The sequence below is a fragment of the Protopterus annectens genome, chromosome 2.part0 (assembly GCF_019279795.1).
Source record: "Protopterus annectens isolate FY-2018-M chromosome 2.part0, PAN1.0, whole genome shotgun sequence".
Classification (NCBI taxonomy): domain Eukaryota; kingdom Metazoa; phylum Chordata; order Ceratodontiformes; family Protopteridae; genus Protopterus; species Protopterus annectens.
The window spans coordinates 1669048609-1669072205 of record NC_056728.1 but is presented as its reverse complement, the minus strand read 5'-3'; the positions used below and the strand labels follow the sequence as shown (position 1 = coordinate 1669072205).

At 44.0% G+C, this 23597-nt stretch overlaps 1 protein-coding gene across 1 annotated transcript in view; it reads left to right on the top strand.

Annotated features, from left to right (window-relative positions):
• The window catches only part of LOC122793565 (vacuolar protein sorting-associated protein 13D-like), an 845840-nt gene that overhangs the window by 796826 nt on the left and 25417 nt on the right, over window positions 1-23597 (top strand). Inside the window, exon 5 of the mRNA XM_044061723.1 lies at window positions 16158-16398. Within this exon, the coding sequence (XP_043917658.1) occupies window positions 16158-16398 (241 nt within the window). The remainder of the gene's footprint in view (window positions 1-16157; window positions 16399-23597) is intronic.

Sequence of the window (23597 nt, the reverse complement as noted above, 5' to 3'; positions counted from 1 at the left end):
TCCTCCACCTGTTCCCTACTCTCACTACAGATCACAATGTCATCTGCAAACATCATAGTCCAGTGGGACTCCTGTCTGATCTCGCCTGTCAACCTGTCCATCATCATTGCAAATAAGAAAGGGCTCAGAGCTGATCCTTGATGTAATCCCACCTCCACCTTAAACGCATCTGTCACTCCCACTGCAGACCTCACCGCTGTCACACTACCCTTGTACATATCCTGTACCACTCTTACATACTTCTCTGACACTCCCAACTTCCTCATACAATACCACAACTCCTCTCTAGGCACCCTGTTATATGCTTTCTCTCAGTCTACAAAAACACAATGCAACTTCTTCTGACCTTCTCTGTACTTCTCCATCAACACTCTCAGAGCAAACATCGCATCTGTGCTCTTTCTCGGCATGAAACCATACTGCTCATCACTAATCATCACGTCCCTTCTTAACCAAGCTTCCACTACTCTTTCCCATAACTTCATGCTGTGACTGATCAGTTTAATCCCTCTGTAGTTACTACAGCTCTGCACATCACCCTTATTCTTAAAAATTGGTACCAAAACACGTTTTCTCCATTCCTCAGGCATCCTCTCACTTTCCAAGATTTCATTAAACAATCTGGTTAGAAACTCCACTGCCATTTCCCCTAAACACCTCCATGCTTCTACAGGTATGTCATCTAGACCAACAGCCTTTCCATTCTTCATCCTCTTCATAGCTATCCTTACTTCCTCCTTGCTAATCCATTGCACTTCATGATTCACTATCCCCACATCATACAACCTTCTCTCCCTCCATCAACCCCTCAAAGTACTCTTTCCATCTGCTCAACACACTCTCCTTGCTTTGAGTATGTTTCCCTCATTATCCTTTATCACCTTTACCTGCTGCACATCTTTCCTAGCTCGGTCCCTCTGTCTAGCCAATTGGTACAGGTCCTTTTCTCCCTCCTTAGTGTCCAACCTTTCATACAACTCTTCATATGCCTTATCCTTAGTGTTCGCCACCTCTCTCTTTGCCATGCACCTCATCTCCTTATACTCCTGTCTGCTTTCTTCATCTCTCTGACAATCCCACTTCTTCTTTGCCAACCTCTTTCTCTGTATACTCTCCTGTACTTCCTCTTTCCACCACCACGTCTCCTTGTCGTCCTTCCTTTGTCCAGATGTCATACCAAGCACCTTTCTAGCCGTCTCCCTTACTAGCTCTACTGTAGTTACCCAGCTATTTGGTAACTCTTCACTGCCACCCAGTGCCTGTCTTAATTATTCCCTGAACTCCACCTCACAATTACCCTTTTCAATTTCCACCATTTGATCCTTGGTGCTGCCCTTACACTCCTCCTCTTCTTGATCATCAGTGTCATCCTACAAACCACCATCCTATGCTGCCTAACTACACTTTCCCTGGTCATCACTTTACAGTCTCCAATCTCCTTCAAACTGGCCCTCCTACATAAGATATAATCCACCTGTGTGCATCTTCCTCCACTCTTGTATGTCACCCTATGCTCCTCCCTCTTGTTAAAATATGTATTCACCACAGCCATGTCCACCCTTTTCACAAAAAAAAGTTTTTTGCATTGTTTTGTAATGAAACAAATTGTATGAACCAATAATGATGAAACTACCTGTTTCAGAACATTTCAACCATAAAAGGCCACTCAAGCTTCTTTACGTTTCACCAATATCAGTCAATATATACAATCTCTACGGAAGTAAAAGTCATCTGAATAATTCTACATAAAAGAGATCTGTAACTAATGAAGAAATTGTTGCTGGCAAACAACTTTACATTTCGGTGTTTCATCTACAAAGTCAGTGCCTCCTGCCCTTGAAAGCATTGGTAAGCTGTAATATTGCAATAGGGAATGGCTGGCAAACCAACTACAGCTTCACAGTTAAAAGGCATTTCATCCAAAGGAGGACACACTCAGGACTGCAGAACCCCCATCCTCCCTTAAAGTACACCAGAGTATCAGCAGTCCATATACATGGTGTGGGAGTAGAACCCACAACCTTCTACACCAAAGGCAAGTATATTAACTGTTGTTTTGCTAACACTGCTTTCATAGGTTCATAGGTATGTACTAGGCTAATGGCCCTGGAGCCCTTACAAGCCTAGCCCATAGGATTACTCTGGCATCATACCACCTGACCTTAGTTTCTAGTGCCTCTGTCGAGTAGAGCCACTGGAGTGATACCCAGCGTGACTTTTCTGTTTCCCATCCACTCATCAATATTTCTCTTGAAGAGGGCCAGTGAGGTGCACTGCTTAACATGTATGGGAAGTGTGTTCCATAGCATGGGCAGTCTCTGGATTATGAACCTGTCCCTCCAGCATGTTCTGTTGATTGTGGTAATGAGGTTGAGGTCTCTAGAGTGTGTGGTGCAGAGGGATTGGGATTTCTTTAGATGTAACATTTCCAACAGAGCTGAGTCAGAAATGGCTTTGTAAGTCAAGCAGAGATCACCCTTAGGCTTTCAAATACTGGCAAAGGCTCTTGCCGCCCCCATAGTGCCTTTTTTAGGCAAGGCTCAAAAGACAAACCCACCACCATAAATAGCACAAGTAACCAAAAACTGAGGGTAATGCTACTCAACACCAGAAGTCTAAACCTCAAAATGCACGCACTCGAGGCACTTCTCAGTATGGAGAACATTGATATCTGTGCAGTAACAGAAACCTGGTTTAAGGGTCCAGAGAGCACCTCAGCACTACCAGGCTATAACTCATACCATACCTTTCGGCCTCAGAACCCAGACCGAAACACAAAAGGCGGGGGTTTATCCACATTCATCAAAGATACTCACACCTCCAGGTTAGTGGCACACCACGATGCATCAGAGATCATCCAAGTGCAACTAACAATGGGCAAAACTGCAATCCAAATTGTAGCTTGCTACAGACACCCACCATGACCCAGGACCCCCATTCCGCATTTCTGGAGACACTGGGAAATATGAAGGTCCTACCAAACACCCTAATACTGGGTGATTTCAATTACCCAAACATTAACAGGGAGAACTACTCAAGTACTAACTCCCTTGCCCAACGCTTCCTAGAATTTATAAACTCGAATGCCCTGGATCAACTGGTAAACACCCCCACCAGAGGGAACAACATATTGGACCTGGTCATCGCTAACATGGGTGACCGGTGTTCCACACCTGACGTCAACCCCTCGCTGGTTAGATCAGACCATAGACTAATCACTCTGGATATTCACATTCCACCCCCAACCCCAATCAAGGAAACCACCGTGAAAAACTTTTCAGAAGCAAACTTCATGTTGCTTAAGACCGAGGTGGAAAGGTTCACAGCCCCCACGTCAATGGACAGTGCTGTCCAAGCTGCTGAAACCTATACAAAGGCACTCTATGATCATCTGCAGGAATGCATGGATCATGCTATCCCAAGTAAAACCAAGACTCACTCCTCCAAGAAAAGGAAACCAGTCTGGTGGACCCCTGCCATAAACAGGCTCTACAATAGGAGGAAACTAGTACAGATAAGAGCAAAATCCCTAGAAGGAAAGACATCCCTGATCAGCAAGAAACTACGATCCTTCATTAAATCATCCAAGGCTAGCTTCAAAAGAAAAATTGCCAAGGACTCCAAAGATAACCACAAAGCATTCTTTAGCTATGTCAAGAACCTAAGTGGAAACTCTCAGATCTGCTCTGAGTTGGTGCAGAATGGCACAAAATACACTGGAACCGACTAATATTGCCAAAATTTTGGCAGACAGATTCAGTGCAAACTTCACACCCCTCTCAACCGCTAAAGGGCCCATAACCATACCAGAAGAATGTAAGGCCCCGGCAATCACCGACACACAGGTTAAAACAGCCCTATCCAAAGCCAAAAACACAGCCTCAATGGGACCAGACGGTGTCCCAGGCTGTGTCTTACAAGAGCTCCAAAATTAACTAACCCCTCACCTAAACACACTGTTCAGACTCGGCCTCTCTACAGGCTACGTACCCACAGAGTGGCGCACAGCAACAGTTGTCCCACTGCACAAAGGTGGCGCCACAACGGACCCCAGTAACTATCACCGTATAAGCCTGACTAGCCTGGTCTGCAAGGCTATGGAGCACATCATCATGGAACTCATTAACAGAGACATTGGGAACCTCCAAACTTTGGACTCCACCCAGTTTGACTTTGTTAAGGGCAGATCATGCCTCCTAAACGTGGTGGACTTCTTTGAGACAGTTATCAAGGCATTAGATGAGGGTAAGGAGGTCCACACAGCCTACCTAGACCTCACAAAGGCTTTCGACACCATTTCCCTTTCTGGTATTATAGACAAACTCACCAACCTGAACATTAACCCCTACGTCACGAGATGGGTTGCAAATTGGCTCATGGACAGAACCCACACGGTGAGAGTTGCAGACTCTAGGTCCAACTCTAAACCGGTTACAAGTGGCATCCACCAGGGCTCAGTCCTAGGACCCCTCCTGTTTGGTATATACTTCTCAGAGGTACAGGCAAGCACAGGAGGACTTTGGCTGACCAAGTTCGCAGACTACTGCAAACTTGGGGCCATAATTGATTCTCCAGCTGATACAGACACCCTCCAGAAGGGTCGCACTGAGACGGATACTTGGTGTCAAAATTATGGCCTCAAGCTGAATGCCAAAAAGTGCATAGTCATCCCCTTTGGAAAAAACAAAGTACCCGCGAACTACCACATAGGTGGTAATCCCTTAAATACAGAAAAAGTAATAAGGGATCTGGGGACCCAAGTAGAAAGCAATCTCTCCTTTGATAATCATATTGCCAAGGTGGTTAGAAAATCCTTCTACATGGCCCACCTAATCTCAAAAGGGTTCTCATCCAGAACAAAGGAGGTTATTGTGCCTCTCTACTCATCACTTATTAGACTCATTATAGAATACAGCGCCCCATTTTGGATGTACCTTACAAGACACCTGCAGCAGCTGGAAAGACCACAAAAGTACCTCACCAAGAGGATTACTGGCCTCAAACAGATGACCTATGCAGCCCGACTAAAGAAACTCCAGCTGTACTCGGTTGCATACTGCTTACTCAGAGGTGATCTCTGCTTGACATACAAGGCCATGTCCAACCCAGAATTGATGGATATGCTTCACCTAAAAAAAAACAAATCCCTGAGAGCCACACGCTCTAGGATATAAACCATACCACAGTGATAAGTAGGACGTGCTGAAGGGATAGATTCCTGACCCAGAGACTCCCCATGCTTTGGAACAAGATTCCAATACACATCAGGCAGAGCCCCTCACTAGCACTCTTCAAGAAAAACCTTGACGGGTGGATGGGAAACAGAAAATTTACCCCGGGGATCACTGCAGTGGCTCTGCTGGACAGAGGCGCAGGGAACTAATGGCTCTGCTGGTCAGTGGCACAGGAAACTAATTTAAGGGGGTGGCGAAAGCCAGCACACTCTGGCTAGGCTTATAAATGCCCTCGGGCAGATAGAAGTGATAGGTTCATAGGTAAGTACTAGGCTAAGTAGGCAATATGAGACAGAGAATAGTTGGAGTTTTTTTGAGTCTGTCCATATAGGACAAGTGTGTAAGGCCTAGGATGTCCTTCTATTCCTGTGTTGCAGTATTCTAGGTGTGGGATTTCATGCCCTCAGGTGACTCATAAGTCGTCTCTTATACAAAAGCTTCAGCTTGGCTGTTGCAGTGTGCATGGGACATCACACGTAGGGCCATAAACCAGTGGCCTTAAATGGGACGTCTGCACGCACAATCCTCTGAACTTTTCAGCCGCAGACGACATTCGCATCGTACAATCGCTTCTACACAGATGTCGCATCTTAAGATAAGTAACAAGTTGGGTTTCTAATTTTCTTATTTTTGACAATTGTTCTTGCTAACACTTGGTTGTTGTAGCCTTTAGCTGATGTCAGGGAAAAAGGGTCAGTGCCAGTGTGGGCGCCAGATACCCCATAAAAGACGCCCATGACAGCTGTGTTTTTTGCCTAGGCCGGGAACACGCCCACTCCTCCTGCTCTATTTGTCAATCGTTTGTGCCCAAAACCTTGCATAGCCATCTAGCTGCATTAAACCTCTACCTGGAGAACCAGCGCCTTAAGCGGTTAGCCCTTAGGATGGATCCTACATCGGAGGCCGCACCTGAACCCTCGCACAAGAAGGCCAAGGTTCCTAGGCCTTCTTTGCCTGTCGCTCTGCTTCCCGACGTACTGCCAACTGCTGTTCTAGGGATTGAGGCGTGCTCGGTTGATACGTCGACTGCAGTGACATCCCTCATGGAAGCCATTTTGCAGCCGATGACCTGCACGTCCGCGTAGCTTATCCAGACATCGACGATCATCGATGTCGAGGGGGAACCAGCAGGTGCTTGATGTCCTGGAGTTCTTTGCTTTTTTCTTGTAGATTTTTAAAAAGGTCAGCAGATTGTTTGCAGAAAAGAACTTTGTGGTCCAGAGGGGTGTCCAAGGCAGGGATCCAGACTTCGGATGTGTTACTGTCCATACCTGACGCCAGGCCTCTCTCTACTTCCTCCCCGGCCAAAAAGAAACAAAAAGCTAAACGTACCTCCACCTCTTCAGAAGTCACACCCAATTGGCAGGCCTTCTCCTCCTTTCATGCAGGCCTTTATGGCCCTCAGGCCTTCAGCCTCAGCCACCTCCACCCTGCCTCTTCTGAGCCCTAGGCCTGCCTCTTCTTCTTCCCTCCCATCCACGACCCCTCAAGTCAGAGAAGAAGAATATGATTCTTCCTTCTCTTCCTCAGAAGAGTCCATTTCTTATGTTCCCCAGATTGCCTCTCTTCAGGAATATTACTCTCCTGATGAGGAACCTGTGGAGGGGGATTCTTCCCCTGAGGACATTACTTTTGATGAGACCATCACCAAGATGAAGGATTACTTTAAATGGGATACATCCCAAATGATAGACACCAAAAAAAGGTACTTTGAGCTGCTGCAAGTGGAATCCCCCTCCACTTCAGCAGTTCCTCCTGTTCTGCTTGCTTACTTGGATGCCTTCAACGCTGCTTCCAAAGCCCCTGACTCCCAGTCTTCCAATGTCCTGACTGCTTCTACAAAGTACCAAAGGACCAAAATTCCTGGTCAAACCACCCTTGGCGGACCAGTTGTTATTGCCATCACTGCAGATAAGCAATCTAGACTGCTGCCCTCTGCCCCCCTACTGCCCACTGACAAAGACAGCAAATACGTGGATAGGATGGGGAAGAAGGTATACACTTCTTCAACTTTGGCTTTCAGAGCCATAAATTATCAGACCCACATGACAAAGTATGCATTAGACGTGGTCTCTTAAGCTTCCTCCATGCTAGCATCCTTGCCTGACAGCCCCATCAAGACGGACATCTCAGCCAAATTTTCCTTGGCACAACAGGTAGCCAGGCATTCCATCAGATGCAGCTACAATGCTGCAGAAGCATCCGCCAGGTCTGCACCATCTGCTTCAGCCCTCAGGAGGTACTCATGGCTAAGACTCCAGAACCTTCCTGAAGATTTCAAGTCTAAGATCTTGGACACCCCTCTGGACCACAATGTGCTTTTCTGCAAACAATCTGCTGACCTTTTTAAAAATCTACAAGAAAAAAGCAAAGAACTCCAGGACATCAAGCACCTGCTGGTGTCACACATCCCCAAGTATTATAGAAACTGCCCTGCTAAGGCCACTTTTGTGAGATGTACTCCTCAGCCCTCCTCCTCCTCTTCCAGGTCCAGGAGCGGGACTAAAAGACCTACCAACTCCAGATCCTCTGCTCCACCTCATCAACCCAGACAGCCCTTTCAGGACAGAGGAGGTCCCAGTAATGTGTGACTGCCTTGCCCACCTTCCCCTCTCAGCCCACCTTTCCCACTGCCTTTCCATTTGGCAAGCCATAACTTCAGACCAATGGGACTTAAACATTATTCAAAAAGGGTACTTCCTATCCTGGAAAGAGAAGCCACCCAGAAGAGGCATTCCTCTCATCCCCAAAAACCAAGCCCATCTCATGCCACACGTTCTGTCAGACCTTTTAAAACTAGGCACTATAGAACCTGTCCCTCCAGGACAGGAAGGGAAGGAGTTTTACTCCCGCCTCTTCCTGGTCCCCAAAAAAGACGGCCCCTGGAGACCCATCTCAGACCTGTCCTTCCTAAACCTCCATCTTCAGGTACCATCTTTCAAAATGCTGTCTCTTCCCACTCTGCTGCCCCTCATTCCTGCCAAGGCCCTCATGGCCACCCTGGACCTAAAGGAGGCCTACCTGCACATACCCATCAGGAATTCCCAGAGATAATTCCTGCGTTTCTCTGGACCTGCCTCTCATTTCCAATTTACTGCCTTGCCCTTTGGTTTATCCATGGCCCCCCGAGTCTTTACAAAGTGCCTGGCTCCAGCCATTGCCTTTTGCAGAACTCAGGGTATATAGATTTACCCTTACCTGATACTGGCAGAGTTCAGGTATGCTCTGTTGAAGCATCTACATTTCACCATGTCCTTTCTGCAGAACTTAGGATTCACCATCAATCTCCCCAAATCCTCTTTGATCCCAAGCCAGGGCAAAATTTTCCTAGGCTGCAGAATCAGAACAGACACAATGAAGGCCTTTCTACCACAGGACAAGGTTCTTTCTTTGACTTCCCACTTCCAGGAATCTCTGCTATCCCAAAAGGTGACTGCAAGGCAATTTCTTCGTCTCCTGGGTTTAATGGCAGCGACCATCCCCATGCTACCACTGGCAAGAATGCACATGCACAAGTTACAATGGTTCCTGAAGAACACCTGGTTGCAACATCTTCATCCCCTAGAGCAGGGCCCCCCCCCCCTTCTTTCCTGTCTGAAAACAGAAATCAGTTGGTGGATCCAGCAAGTGCACCTGAACCCAGGGCTCCCACTACAACCATCCACCCCAACCCAAGTAATGCATACAGATGCCTCAGATTCATGTTGGGGAGCAACTCTGGCCTCTTACAGGATTCAGGAAAAGTGGCATCCCTCTCTTCAGGCCAAACACATCAATATCAGGGAAATGACAGCAGTCTTCTTAGCTCTAAAGACTTTCACCCCCCCTTCTGGTTCCAGGGGTGCTCCATATTGTCACCGACAACACTATGGTGATGTGGTACCTCAACAAGCAGGGAGGAAGAAAGGCCTATCAGCTGTGCAGATTATCCCTGCTGATTTGGGACTTAGCCTCTCATCTCAACTTAGTCCTGCAAGCAGCCTACATCCCCTCACAGGACAACCACCAAGCAGATCTCTTGAGCAGGACCTCCTTGCCTCAGCATGAATGGATGCTGAGCAGGGAGGTCTTCTTAGACATAGTCCACCGCTGGGGTGCTCCACAAATAGACCTGTTTGCCTTCCCCCAGAACAAGCAACTGCAGAACTTCTGCTCAAAAACCTCACTCCCTTCTAGCATGGAGAGTGGATGCTTTCAGCTTCCCTTGGGAGGGGAAGTTCCTTTATGCCTCCCCCCCCATTCCCACTGATTCAGAAAGTCCTCCTTAAAATTCAGAAGGACAAACCAAAAATCTTGTTAGTGACTCCCTACTGGCCAAGGCAGCACTGGTTCCCCCTACTTCACAAACTAGCCAAGAGCAATCACTTCAAGTTACCCTACAAGGTGGACCTACTGACACAAGACAATGGAACTCTCCTACACCCACACTTACAGATGTTGTCTCTGACTCTGTGGGTGATAAAGCTTTTGATCCCTCTCAGACACCACTACTCAGAGGACATGCTTTCAGTCCTAATGGAGGCAAGGAAACCTACCACCAGAAAATCTTACGTGGCTAAATGGGAAAGATTTGCAAAATGGTGTTTGAACAAGGGAAGGGATCCCAGCTCCACTGAGGTTCCCCTGGTTCTAAACTACCTGTGTCAATTGATAAAGAGTGGGCTTTCTTATTCTTCTGTAAAAGTACACCTCTCTGCCATATCAGCCTGCCTGCCCCTGGAACCCCCCCTTGCTTGCCAGGCTCAACATAAAGCTCTTCCTTAAAGGGGTCTTGCACATGAGACCACCTAGGAAACCTATCACCCCGCCTTGGGACCTTAACTACATCTTATAGCAATGAACCCAGCACCCCTTGGAACCGGTTCGGCCTTCTTCCTTACAGATGTGCACATGGAAGACAGTCCATCACATCAGCCAGAAGAGTGTCAGAATTGCAGGCCTTAATGGCCTGTCCCCCTTACACCATCTTCCACAAAGACAGGGTGTCCCTGCAAACCAACCCCTCCTTTATGCCTAAGGTGGTCAGTGACCTCTCTCTTAACCAATCCATTCATTTACCCACTTTCTTCCCCTCACCCTCAAACGAAGGGGGAAGAATATTGCACTCCCTGGACGTGCACAGACAATTTAGGTTTTACCTGGACAAGACCAAGACTGTCAGGAAGACTAACCAGCTCTTTGTCTCCTTCCACCCCAGAGCCTTGGGCAAGGCAGTCTCCAAGCAAACCATTGCATGCTGGATCAGGAAAGCTATTTGCTTCTGCTACTCCCACCATGGAAAGGAACCCCGAGGGGGAATCAAGGCCCAATCCACTAGAGCTGTGGCTACCTCAAGGGCCTTCATGAAGGGCCTAGACACAGCATCCATTTTGGAAGCAGCCACTTGGGCCACTATCCACATTTTCACCAAGCATTACAAACTGGACCAAATTTCCAGAGCTAGGACAGGATTTGTCAGTGCAATCCTGCAGGGTCTTGTAGAACCCTCTTCATCTACCACCACCCTCTCATCCGCATAAGCTGTGGTACACTCCCACACCTAGAATACTGCAGCATAGGAATAAAAGGACATAGAATAGTTGTGTAAAATCTTACTATAACCATAGATGTCCTTCTCCTCCATGTTACAGTATTCCATCCTGCCCACCAATTCCCCCAGATCCTATTCCTTACCTTTACTACCTACATTACAGTAGGTCTCCAAGTCACACACCTGGAAACAACTGACATTCCTCCTGCTGGGCCTTCTTCTCTGCCTGCTGGCCTTCAAGTTCTGAGGATTGTGTGTGCAGATGTCACATTTAAAGCCCCTGGTTTATGGCCCTATGTGTGATGTCCCACGCACACTGCAACAGCCAAGCTGAAGCTTTTGTATAGGAGCCGACGTACAAGTTGCCTGAGGGTATGAAACCCCACACCTAGAAGGACATCTATGGTTATGGTAAGATTTTACACAACTATTCTATCCTCTTTGTGAGGTACTTTTGCGGCCTCGCCAGTTGTTGCAGGTGTCTAGTGAGGTACATGCCAAATGGGGCGTTGTACTCAATGATTGGCCTAATGAGGGAAGAGTAGAGGGAGACAATGACCTCTTTTTTCTTGGATGCAAAACCTTTAGTAATGAGATGTGCCACATAGAGGGACTTTCTGACCACAGTGGCAATGTGGTGGTCAAAAGAGAGGTTGCTGTCAACCTGTGTTCCTAGATCTCTTGTAATGCTTTCTGTGTTCAGTGGACTACCATTGACGTAGTAATTCAAGGGAACAGGGTTTTTCCCAAGAGGGATGACAACACATTTTTTGGCATTGAGCTTAAGGCCATGGTTCTAACACCAGTCGTTGGTCTCATTGAGGCCTTTCTGTAGGATATCAACATCACTTGGGGAGTTAATAATAGCTTCCAACTTGCAATCGTCTGCAAACCTTGTCAGCCAGAGGCCCTTTGTGTTGGCCTGAACTTCAGAGAAGTAGATACCAAACAGGAGAGGACCTAGGACCGAACCCTGTGGGACTCCACTCGTGATTGGTCGACAGTCTGACTTGGAGTCAGCTACTTTCACACTGTGGGTTCTATCTGTGAGCCAATTTGCAACCCACTTGGTGGTGTAGGGGTTGATGCCTAGCTTAGTGATTTTTTCTATGATTCCTGAGTGGGGAATGGTATCAAAGGCCTTGGCCAGATCAAGGTAGGCTGTATGAATCACCTTGCCTTTATCCACAGCTCTGGTGACTGACTCAAAGAAGTCGACCAAGTTGAGCAGGTATGATCTACCCTTCACAAAACCAAACTGTGTAGTATCCAGAGTTTGGAGATTCCCTCTATCCTTGTTTATTAGGTCCATGATGATGCGTTCCATAGTTTTGCATATCAGACTCGTCAAGCTAATGGGGCGATAGTTCTTGGGGTCTGTAGTCGCTCCTCCCTTGTGGAGAGGGATGACTGTAGCAGTGCACCATTTGGTAGGGACAAAGCCTGAGGTGCGGCTGTGATTGAACAGGGTACACAGGTGAGGTGCCAGTTCACTCTGTAGTTCATGTAGAACACAGCTGAGGATATTATCAGGTCCCATAGAAGCTGTATTCTTGGCCTTGGACAATGCTGTTTTAACCTGTGCAGCAGTAATACTGAGTGCCTGGCAATCTACTGGTATTGTGATTGGTCCTTTGGGGGGCGGGATAAAGTAGGCACTGAATCTGTCAGCCAGTATATTGGCAGTATCTGTTGTCTCGGTATAGGAGGTACCATTGTGCAGTAGCTCAGAGCAAATTATTTAGCACAAATACTGATGGCCACTTGTTAAATAAAAGAGTTGCACATTGAAAACGGATTTAGCATGAGCAACAGTAAACTTCTGTTCTCTTGAAGTGTACAATTCCTTGAAAATGCACTGAAACTCACATTTTCTTGAAAAATGCACTGAAACTCTTAATTAGTCTGGTAGCTAGTGTAGAGCATTCATGTTCTTATTTCCTGTAAACAAGGGTACAGGGTCTCAGCCTGAGAAAGTTAATTAACTAACCTGGAACCTGACAAGTTAATTTGCCATCCCTAACTAGGCCATTATGTATACACACACACACGCGCCTTACTGAAATGAGGATTTTTTCATGTCCCTGGAATGAACATCCATCTCGTTAACAAGAAAAGAACCCAAGTAACTTTTAGAATTCCACGTGTGCGGAAAGAAGTAGCAGCTGCAAAAATATGGGTGAGTCAATGCATGCTGCTTCTCAGGAATGTAGACTTGCATATTTCGACGTATGCACAGACAGAGAGTGCATTCTTAAAGAAGAATGCTGTTATAAAACAGATGTAATTTTTTTTTAAATTAAAAATTAAATGTTGTGGCAACCCCCTTGGCCAGTGCCCCTCACCCAACTGGCTCTAGACAACTTCGTAGGTCACCTAGTGCTGGATCTGACTCTGGTCTTGAAGCATCCATATTCAGGGACAACTTGAAAATTCACTGTTTGCATAACTGTTTAAACCAGTTTCCCATTCGTTGAATCAGTTTCCACAGTATTTTCCCTCCTCCTTCAAATTTTAAACTGCAGGCAGTAGGTTTTTTTTAAAAAAGCTTCAGTTACAAGAGATGCTGGTTCATTCTAGCAAAGTGTTTGAGTGGCACATATGTGTGAATGCACACCTCTTTGTGTTACTTTTACATGTTTACACTCTAAAGTGTACTGCAGCTCTTCACAAAACAATTCCATATCCTGTTTTGCAGGCACCTTAATGTTTATGGGCATTAGGCTTGACCTAAGTTCTGTGTTTCCAAAGTATAGCCAAAGGACCCACTTATGTTGCACTGATGAGCTCAGAAAAAAATGGCAAAACATGGCATGTCTAGAGCTAGTGGGGTTTGGCTTTATTGGCCTAAATGTACCAATAAATGCTTAAAAAGTGAAAAGTCGTGGGCATTCAGAAGCCTTGTAGCTGAAACAGTCGTATGTCCTTAAGGTGCATTTACATTTATCCCATGTGCCTCCACTACAGGAATTGTAAATTATTACACAGTGAAGACTGTAGCTTAGCTGTCTTTCTTTGACTGTGAATGTGTGTGTGTGTGTGTGTGTGTGTGTGTGTGTGTGTGTGTGTGTGTGTGTGTGTGTGTGTGTGCGCATGCGTGCATATACACATTTTCTTCTATTTTCTGACTCCACTGCAAATGACCATCAGCTGCTTCCAGGGCTTCTCCTCATCTACCAGGTCTACCAAGCCTAGATTTGGCCACACTTGGACTAGCTCTGACCCATATTCAGAGTTGTTGAAGAAACTTGATGCAGCATCATACTGCTGCCAAGTTAGTAGTTTGCTCCTAAGGCCTAATCCCATCTGCTGATTGCACTTGTACTGTCCCAGGGAATGGATTCCAACAGGCTTTGTAGTGCATCATCCGTGCTTCCACTTCAGAATCAGACAAAGCCTTTCTTCCTTTAAAGAACACTCCCATGCTTGTCCTTTGTCAACTCCAAGGGTCAGCCCCTGGTGTTTTTTCCCCAGCATGTGTACTCACCTCCCCCATCCTCAAGATGGATGCATCCATACTCCCTGCATACACTGTCAAGCTCCAGAACTCTGAGTCACCTTGGCCATAGTCAGGGATTTATCTCTGTGTCAGCGTGCTGTCATGTGCTGCCATGTACATATATTACCAGTAGCCCAGGGGTGTTGTGAGGCTTGAGCCTGAAGAGTTGTTGATGAGCAGTGTAACTTCACTTTAAGATCAACAAAATGACTTGTCAACAAACTTGATTATACCTATATGTATATAATATACCATATTAACCTTTGATCATGTAGCCCAGATCATGACTGAAAAGGGTCTATGGACCAGACCACTTATCTTGTTAACAAGTAAACAGGTAGCTCAATAAGTCTGTCAGTTTTTGAGGCAGAATTCTTATATCAGTAAGAGGTGTCCTGCTGTCTATTCTCCTAGCATAGTGGTTGTATGCAGTTTATATAGTATTGTAGGATGTTTGTGTTATTGTTAATAAAGTGAGCACAATTTGTAATGTGGCTTACCAGTGACTTTTTTGGGTCAGGCTTATAGCTAAAGTTCATCTCATTAAAGAACTAAATTTGAAAGCAGCCTCCCCATCTGAAATAATGGCATAAGAGTAATATCAGTAAATTTCCTTGCAAGAGTTACCTATGAGTGACCTTGGAAGCCACTGGGAAAAGCTGCTATCATCAAAGAATACAAGGTAGATATATTTGGAACTTTAACTAGCATACTTTCTTGAAGGTCTAATGTGAGTATTTTGTTCAGCTGTACATTTAAGATTGTTAGAGTCAAGGCTAGAGAAAGTTTCCTCACTGACAGAGACTTCATTGAACATTACTGCACTATTGAAAGACCAGCTGTCCGACATACCTCTAGTCATCTAAATTTTCATCCACACTGAAACCAGTCCTTGGTAACCACACCCCAAAGAAAAAGCTTTCAAATCTTACATTTTCTTTGTTTCTACAGGGAGTTTTGAATTATATCAGTCGATAAGTTGTTAGTCTTCTCCAAACTGATGGACACTATCCTTCATACAGCAGGTTCTCCTTGCCGTAGGAGAACACCAGTCACTCCTGCTTACTCTCTACAGCATTTTCTTTAAAGTTAGTTTACTGTTTTCATTAAAGCATTATTATTTGTAATGGCAAAATTAAGTTGATGTTACTGTTCACAAGTGGTTTGAATTTCAGGAAACTAGTTGATTTTACTGAAGTTGAGGGGATACAAATGCATAGTTTTCTGTGCCCTCTGGCTTTCCGTTATCTGAGATCCCCTTTTTCTGAATGTGAAACAGTACAGCCAACACTAGAACAAGAGATTTGAATCTACATCAGAGAATAAGTAAACCTAAATGTAGAGATGAGTTTTACAGCCAGTTTCTTCCCTTGTTCTGGAATAGACTCCCCTCTGTTGTAAAGCAGTGACATTCCGTCTGCCTTTAAATATAGGTTAAACAGTTGGATGGGTATCCTAGAATACACTTTAGGACTTACTGGCCTTGCCCTCCTTGAAAAGGTTGGTTGAATCGTAGGATGGTTATTGGCAAGACACACATGGCTTTTGAGCTAACAGCCATTTCGTATGATGCTTTGAACCTGTGTAAGCAAGAAGGTAACACCATCCTGTAAATTTATATCTGCTTGTTTGCCTGTGCTGCATTAGAAATCATGACTGGTCATAACGTTGCAAGTATGTATGAAAGTCAAAATGTCAGAGGGAGAGGCTTTTCATTGTGACCTAATTAGTACTTAAGACTAGACTGGAATGCATAGAAGTTTAACACTGATTGGGATGGAAAATGACCTTTGGTTTAACCTATTTGTTTAAATTCAGATTTCACTTTTATAGTTCAAAACCTGACATATTCACACATTACCTTGTGTCTGAAAATCTCTTATTTTCATTCTAGCTTCATAGCAGTGGAGCATATTGACAGCTACTGTGTTGTCATTTCATCAGAGGCTGTGTATTTCTTAAAGAACAAGGACTCAGTGGACAGAGATGCAATTTTCTTGGAAGTAAAGTATGATGACCTTTACCACTGCTTAGTCTCAAAGGATCATGGAAAAGTGTATGTTCAGTTAACAAAAAAGGCAGTGAACACTGCCAGTGGTGTTGCAATTCCTGGACCATCACACCAGAAACCTATGGTAAATAACAGACTTATGTTTGTTCATTTAATATGTTGTCAAATGCAGTTAATATGTATTATCAAGTTACAGGGTTGAGAGAGTATTGAATGCAGAGGCTTGAAAGGTGATGAAATAAATCAGGCTGAGTTCACAGTGGTTTTCCATTGTAACATTAGATTGACACTTGTCAACTACATTTTGCTGTATAAGAGCAACAAAGCCGGGGACACTGAGTTACGGTTCTTAAAGAAATTAAATTTCATTTTCTTGAGATGAAAATTGAGGAATTCAACATGTAATTTTTAGTGTTATTTCTCATCATTTTTTGTAATGTATCATTTTATGCAAATTTAAAACATACTCTGTGTACAGAACTCTGTAAACACTCAGTGTTTTAAGTAGCAAATATGAGAAGAAATGCAGGAAGTAGTAAATTACTACAGTGACCTGAAATACCTTCTTCCATGAAAAATCCTTGTTTTTCCATTTCTCAGACAGTCCACATTTGTGATTTTCTGGTATTTTTCTGGAAACGTTGAAACTCTGTTATTGAAGAAAGTTAATATAAATTCAAAAGAATTTATGCATTTTAGGTTTGAGGACTGCATGTTAAAAACTAGTTGATGTACGAAGTTGCCTTTGCAGAATAGAAGGCATGCATGTTGCTTTGGCACTCGGAGAGAGAATTAACATTTTCAGCATTTTGTATTTATGGATCAATCTTATGAACCAAATTATTATATATTTACATGTGTTGCTCTGAAAATTATTTCACTTCACTAACACCAAATCATGTTAAGCTGTTAAAATATTAGGCCTAACACTGGTAAATAAAATCTGTATATTCCTGAAGTGCCTTTCAAAAATAAGTGTATTTTAGGTTTAGGGTGTGATTAAGCATTGAAAATTGCCAAGGATACTCAGATATAGTATTAAAACAAACTTGTTTTCGGTATTTTGGACCCAAATATTTTAGCATGCCAGATAATTGCCTTTCATCTCGAACTTTGGAAAACAAATATAAGGACGGCAATTTTATACATCAAATGCAGATTGTCTTGGGCTAAGGTGGAGTGGGCAGCCCACATCTGAAAAATAGGGCATCATTCATAAAGCGCTGTGAAGAATGGCTATGCCGTTGCTTGAAAAGCCATTAATTTTAAAACCAAAGCCATCTAATCAAAGACGGTAACTTTAAGTGGCTTTTATTATTGTTGCTCCATCTTTCACTATGCTGTTTTGACTTTTCCTTTTGAAAAGAATTGTTGAAAATATTCACATCTTCCTTACAATGTAGTGTTGTATAGCAAATAAAAAAAAAATTCTGTTTTTTAGTTTCTCAGATCTCTTCTCATTGTTTTAAATGTGTATATGACTCTGTACATACTACATCCAGGGCGGTTTCCACCATTACTGTATTGAGAAGGTTTGCTTGACTGCTTTCTCAGAACCCCTCAAAAGATGTGAAAAATTAGATTTTAAATTCTCCTTTGGATAAAGATTTTTTTTTTTGAACACTGTGCTGCAGAGGATATCAAAAATGTGATGAGACGTAAAATGGTACAGGGAATCTGTCAGGTTTTTCAGTCCACCTCCAAATTTTTTAAGGGATTTTTCTGTTCCCTTGACCAAATTTGCAAAGGAAAAAAAAATAATCTCAGAAACATGCTGGTAAGCAGACATTGAAAAAACGGTGGCAGAGGTTCCAAAAAGAAAGCAGAAAACCACAGAACAAAGGATTGTTAAACAAGTCAGAATGACTATATAAGGGGTTTTGTCTCCCCCAACTTTGGGAATCCCTTGTTCCATCAAGAAAGTCTGAATCTCCCATTCCCTCTCTCTCTCTCTTTGGCATCAGATTGTTTCAGGCAAGTGGGACCTGTGTCTGATTTAACAAGGCTGCAGATGGATGTGGAAAGAAATTCCTCCTTTCCTGGGAATTATTCCACATTCACCAGACCAAACCCTTCTGTTTTCTCCTGTCCTTCAACACATTCTGTCTCAGGGGGTAATAGAAACTGTTCTGCCTCCTCAGTTGGGAAAAAGTTTTTATTCAGTAATGTTTTTCATGCCTAAGAAGGAAAATACCCGGAGACCAGGTCTGGACTTTTTTTTCTTAAACCAGTATGTGATGGTACCCAAATTCAAAATGCTTTCACTTCACAACCTGTTACCCCCTTCTTCCTCATTTGAGCTTTTTAGTAACATTAGATGCTTATCATCACATTCATATTCATCCAGACTTCAGCTGTCTCTTATGGTTTTGTGTGTCTCTGCCTTACCTTTCGTCTGTCTACTGCTCCAGGTGTTCACAAAGTGTCTAGCTTCTGTCATAGTCCATTGCAGGCTGCAGGATATCCACATTTTTCATATTTGGATTACTTGGTTATCCTTGCAGAGTCTATTTCAAAGTGTCAGGAACCTCTCACTTGAGTGACAGATCTACTACACAGGCTGGATTTCCAAGAGTGTTGAGACTGCTGAAAGCTGTTAGCAAAAGCATTTGGACTACATTTTTGCATTCAGAAAAGTACATTTTAAGTAGATTTGTAATTGCACGGGTCATAGCATTTAACTCAGTTTTTTTTTTCTTTATCTGAAGTTAAAGTTATTATAAGCCATGTTGTTTCTCACAGAAAGAGGTTCTCCCGTTCGATTCTCAGCAGGAGCGCCTTCTGTGTAGAGTCTGCATGTCCTCCCCGTGGTCTAGTGGCATTCAAAAGATATGCATAGAATGGGCATGCCTTCGTTGAAGGTTGGACGTCGAGCTGGCACCTCGGCACCCGTAAAAAATCTACTGCCACTCATTAGTGGACCGGAGTTCCACTGTGGCAACCCCTAACCGGGAAAAGCCGAAAGAAGAACTAAAACTATCTGAAGTTAAAATTATTAATTTAAGGCATTTCATAGTCTACATTGCTTTTTGGTTTCTGTGCTGGACCTAGTTTTTTTTCTGAGTTTGGTTCCCTCCCATTCTGCCTATTGCTGTTTTGGTTTCATACTTGTTGACTTTTGAGCTGCCTGCCCATACTGTATAGCTGGTCCTAGCAGCTCCCAGTCTTATTCCCTCAGCTCATCCTGTTCACAGGGAGACTTTAAGTACTCCTCTATAGACTGGGAAATGTACACTGCCTGAAACCCACAGGCACAGTATTTCCTGGACTTCATTGACAAAAACACCCTGGACCAGATAGTGCACTGTTGAACCAGAGGATCAAACATACTGGACATATTACTCATACACTGGAGAGCATTGTACCCCCCCCCCCCATGTCACGTCCTTATTGGTGAAGTCTGACCACAAAGCTGTCTCCCACAAAATAAAATTCAACCCAGAAAACGCAAATAAAGCCATAACAGTTAGGAACTATACTAGCAAATTACATCCTATTAAGTGACGGTTTGACAAAATTCATGGCTCGCCCAAACCCCAAAAACACGGCTACCTAAGAAAAGTTATTTACAGAAACTGTACAAACATGTAAATGGCTGCATTGAGGCTACCGTGCTACCAGAAGTAAGCTTAGATCTAACACCTAAAACAAACCACAGTGGTGGAATCCTTCCTTATCTTAACAGGCTATGTAACAAAAGAAAAAAATTCATGACCAAAATCAAAAAGAGCAACTCTCATAGAGACAACGGCTGTCTTATTCAACTAAATAAGAAACTAAGGGGTCTAATAAAGTCCAGCAAGACCAATTATGAAGTCAGGGCAATCACAAGGCCTTCTTCATCTATGTCAGGAATCTTAAAGGTAAAACTCAACACTGTGCAGAACTGGTGGTAAATGGCTCAACCTTCACTGACCAGGGTGACATAGCAAATCTACTGCTGAAATATTTAACTGTAACATCAGCCCTAACAACCCCCTGTGAAAGTCTTTCTAGCATATCTACCCAACTGTCAACAGGGAGCAGGTCCTGGAGGTGCTCACTAAAGCCAAAAACACTGCTTCACTGAGCCCCGACAGTATCCCCATTTGCCTTCTAAATAGCTAAAAACATGACCTAGCAGGAGCACTTGAGGCAATCTTCAACTACAGCCTCAAAACAAGTTACATACCAGGAGAATGGAAAGCAGAAAAAGTCATCCCTTTTCATAGTAGTGGACCATCAACTCACGCTGGGAACTACAGACCCATCAGTCTGACAAGTCTAATATGCAAAGACATGTAATGAATTATCATGGGAATGATCAACAAAGACATTGACAAGCTACAGACCCTTAAACCATCCCAGTTTCACTTTGCTAAGGGAAGGTCTTGCCTGCTTAACCTGGTAGACTTCAAGAGGGTCACTATAGATATGGATAAGGGGAAAATGGTGCATACTGCCTGCCTTGACCTGGCCAAGGCATTCCATATACAGTAGCCCATTCAGGTATTGTTGACAAACTCTCATAACTAGGCATCAATCCCTACATAATTTGCTGGATTGCCAGTAGGCTCACATATAGGACCGAAGAAATCAGGATCAATGAGATCACCTCCACTAAGAAACCAGTCACCAGAGGAGTACCCCAGGGTTCTATGTTGGTCCTGGTCCTGTTTGGTATTTATGTCTTGGAAGTCAAGGCTAATGTCAAAGGTCTCTGGATCACCAAAATCTCAGATGACTGTAAATTGAGAGCTATTATAAATTACCCCCATGACACCAATATTCTGCAAGAGGATGTGACATAAACAAATGACTGGTGCGAAAGCCATGGATTAAAACTCGGTGTAAAGACGTGCATTATAGTGTCCCTTGGAAAAGCACTCGCTCAAGCTAACTACTTCATCAATAAATCATCCCTAAAGGCTGACCCAATATTTAGGGATCTGGGGACATATGTAGACAGTAATCTGGCTTTCAACCAACACATAGCCAAGACAGTAAGAAAATCATTCTTTGGCATCCAGGTTAATAGTACCACTCTACTCATCCATTATCAGACCCATCATTAAGTACAATGCCCCCTTTGGTATGTACCTAGCCATGCACTTGCAGCAGTTGGAACACCTTCAAATGTTCCACACTAGGAAAATCCAGCGTATGAATACCCTGTCCTACACAGGTCAATTTAATGTCCTATCACTGTGCTCGGTCTCCTACAGGTTACTGAGAGGTGATGTATGTCTATGAGACCAGTTGGTATAATGGTTAAGGTCTTCACCTATCACGCACAAGGTAGAAGGTTTGATCCTTACCTCTGACTAATGCCTGTTTGAAGCTTGCATGTTCTCCCTGTGTTTTTGTGGGGTTTCTCCCACATCCGAAAAACATGCTGTGTGTTTCCATCTCAAACTCAGCAATGAATGGAGCTGTGGGCAGCAGCACAGACTCTACATGGTGCCCTATAGGGGGAAGAGGTTTATCAGACCAACTGCTTTGGGCATCTACTGTGGTGCACAGTATCCTCAAGATAGGAGAACACGGATCACAGACTGCATGCCGTGGCAGGGCTAGTCACTCGACAGTGTAAAATATGGCTCTAGGTGATTCAGTCATGTTGACTAATGTCAGTAAACACCAAACTGGACGTTCACTTGTATCCCACACCAGTGACCAAAGGCAAACACAGAGGACTCAATACAGCACTTTAATAAAGTAAAAACAGTATTTCAGTGCTTTCATCCCAGATGGGACTTCTTCAAAACTGTTGACTAATGTCTCCAAAATGGTCATGGGTATGATAAGTGGGTTGAGGACCTGGCTTACTCTGACCTATGCCAAGGACCCTTGCTAATGGTGGGAGGGCTATATGTGCCCCTGTTGGCCAGTGTGTACCCACCATAAAGCCCAGCAACCCTGGGTCAGTAAGCTACTGGCTGGCCGGTGTCTAGTTGCCCAGACTGGGTTACCTGGGTAGCTCTGTTGAGCGAAAGCTGGACGTAAAACCAACAGACCTGCCAAACATGAACTGAGAATTGCTATGCTTAATGTAGGTTCACTGACAGGATGCAGCTTGGAAGTGGATGACATGATGATACAGAGGAGCTGGACATCCTCTGTATCCCAGAGGAGAGATGGAAGATGCAGCAAGGCCACTTGGTTTGGGATCCAGACACTACTACTCAGGAGGGGGGACAGGCTAGAAATGGTGTAGGAATTGTGGTGTGAGAGAGGCTTCAGAAGGCAGTGAGGGATATCATCAGAATTAATGACAGACTCATGGCAGTCAGATTCCAATGTAATGATAGGGCTGTATTCATAATCTCAGCCTATGTCCCACAGCAGGGTTGTGATTGTGAGGAAAAGAGTGCATTCAGACAGCAGTTGCAGGACCTACTAGATAAAGCAGGACAATATGAATTGGTGTTGATAAGGGGGTGACTTAAATGCACATATCGGAACAGACAGAACAGGGTATGAGGACTACCTGGGTCCACATGGGTGGGTCAACAGTAATAAAGGAGTAGAAGCCATTGTGGACTTCTGTCTGGCAAATTATAGTAGCCAACACATGGTTCAGAAAGAGAGCCAGTCACAAGGTCACATACAAGAGCCAACATCCAACTCAGGTAGGCTTCCTGCTAGTAAGGAAAAGGCAGTGGGGTAGAATCCATGATTGCAAATTCATCCCCAGTGAAACAGTCTGCCCACAGCATAAACTACTAGTTGCCATAATCAATTGCAAGCAGTAGTGAGAGAAGGCTCTAAGGTCAACAGAGACCAGGTTGAAGACCTGAAAGTTGACTGGAGAGAAAGTACAACAGTTCAAAGAATTACTCAGGGCTCTAGCACCCTAAGAAGAGGAGGAAATAGGTGGAGTTGAACAAGAATGGCAGTGCCTAAAATCAGCATGTGTTAGGACTACAGAAAAGATATGTGGCCGAGCCAGGTATGGAAATAGGGTACATAACAGTGTAAGAAACTTCTCTGTGTGGAAGATTTTCAGTCCATATATTTCTAGTTAATCACTGTATATTAATCAGATCAGACAATAGTAGTAGAAGTAGCGAACGTAAACTCGCCAAGTCAAAAAGTAATAATAGAAAATATATAATTCTACAGCATTACTAAGTATTCGAAATTAATCCAAGCAAGGCAGGCAGTCTGTTTCCAGTCGAAAATCCTTTATTAAGTACACAGACTGGAAACAGACTGCCTGCCTTGCTTGGATTACTTTCGAATACTTAGTAATGCTGTAGAATTATATATTTTCTATTATTACTCTTTGACTTGACGAAGTTTACGTCATACTTCTACTACTATTGTCTGATCTGATTAATA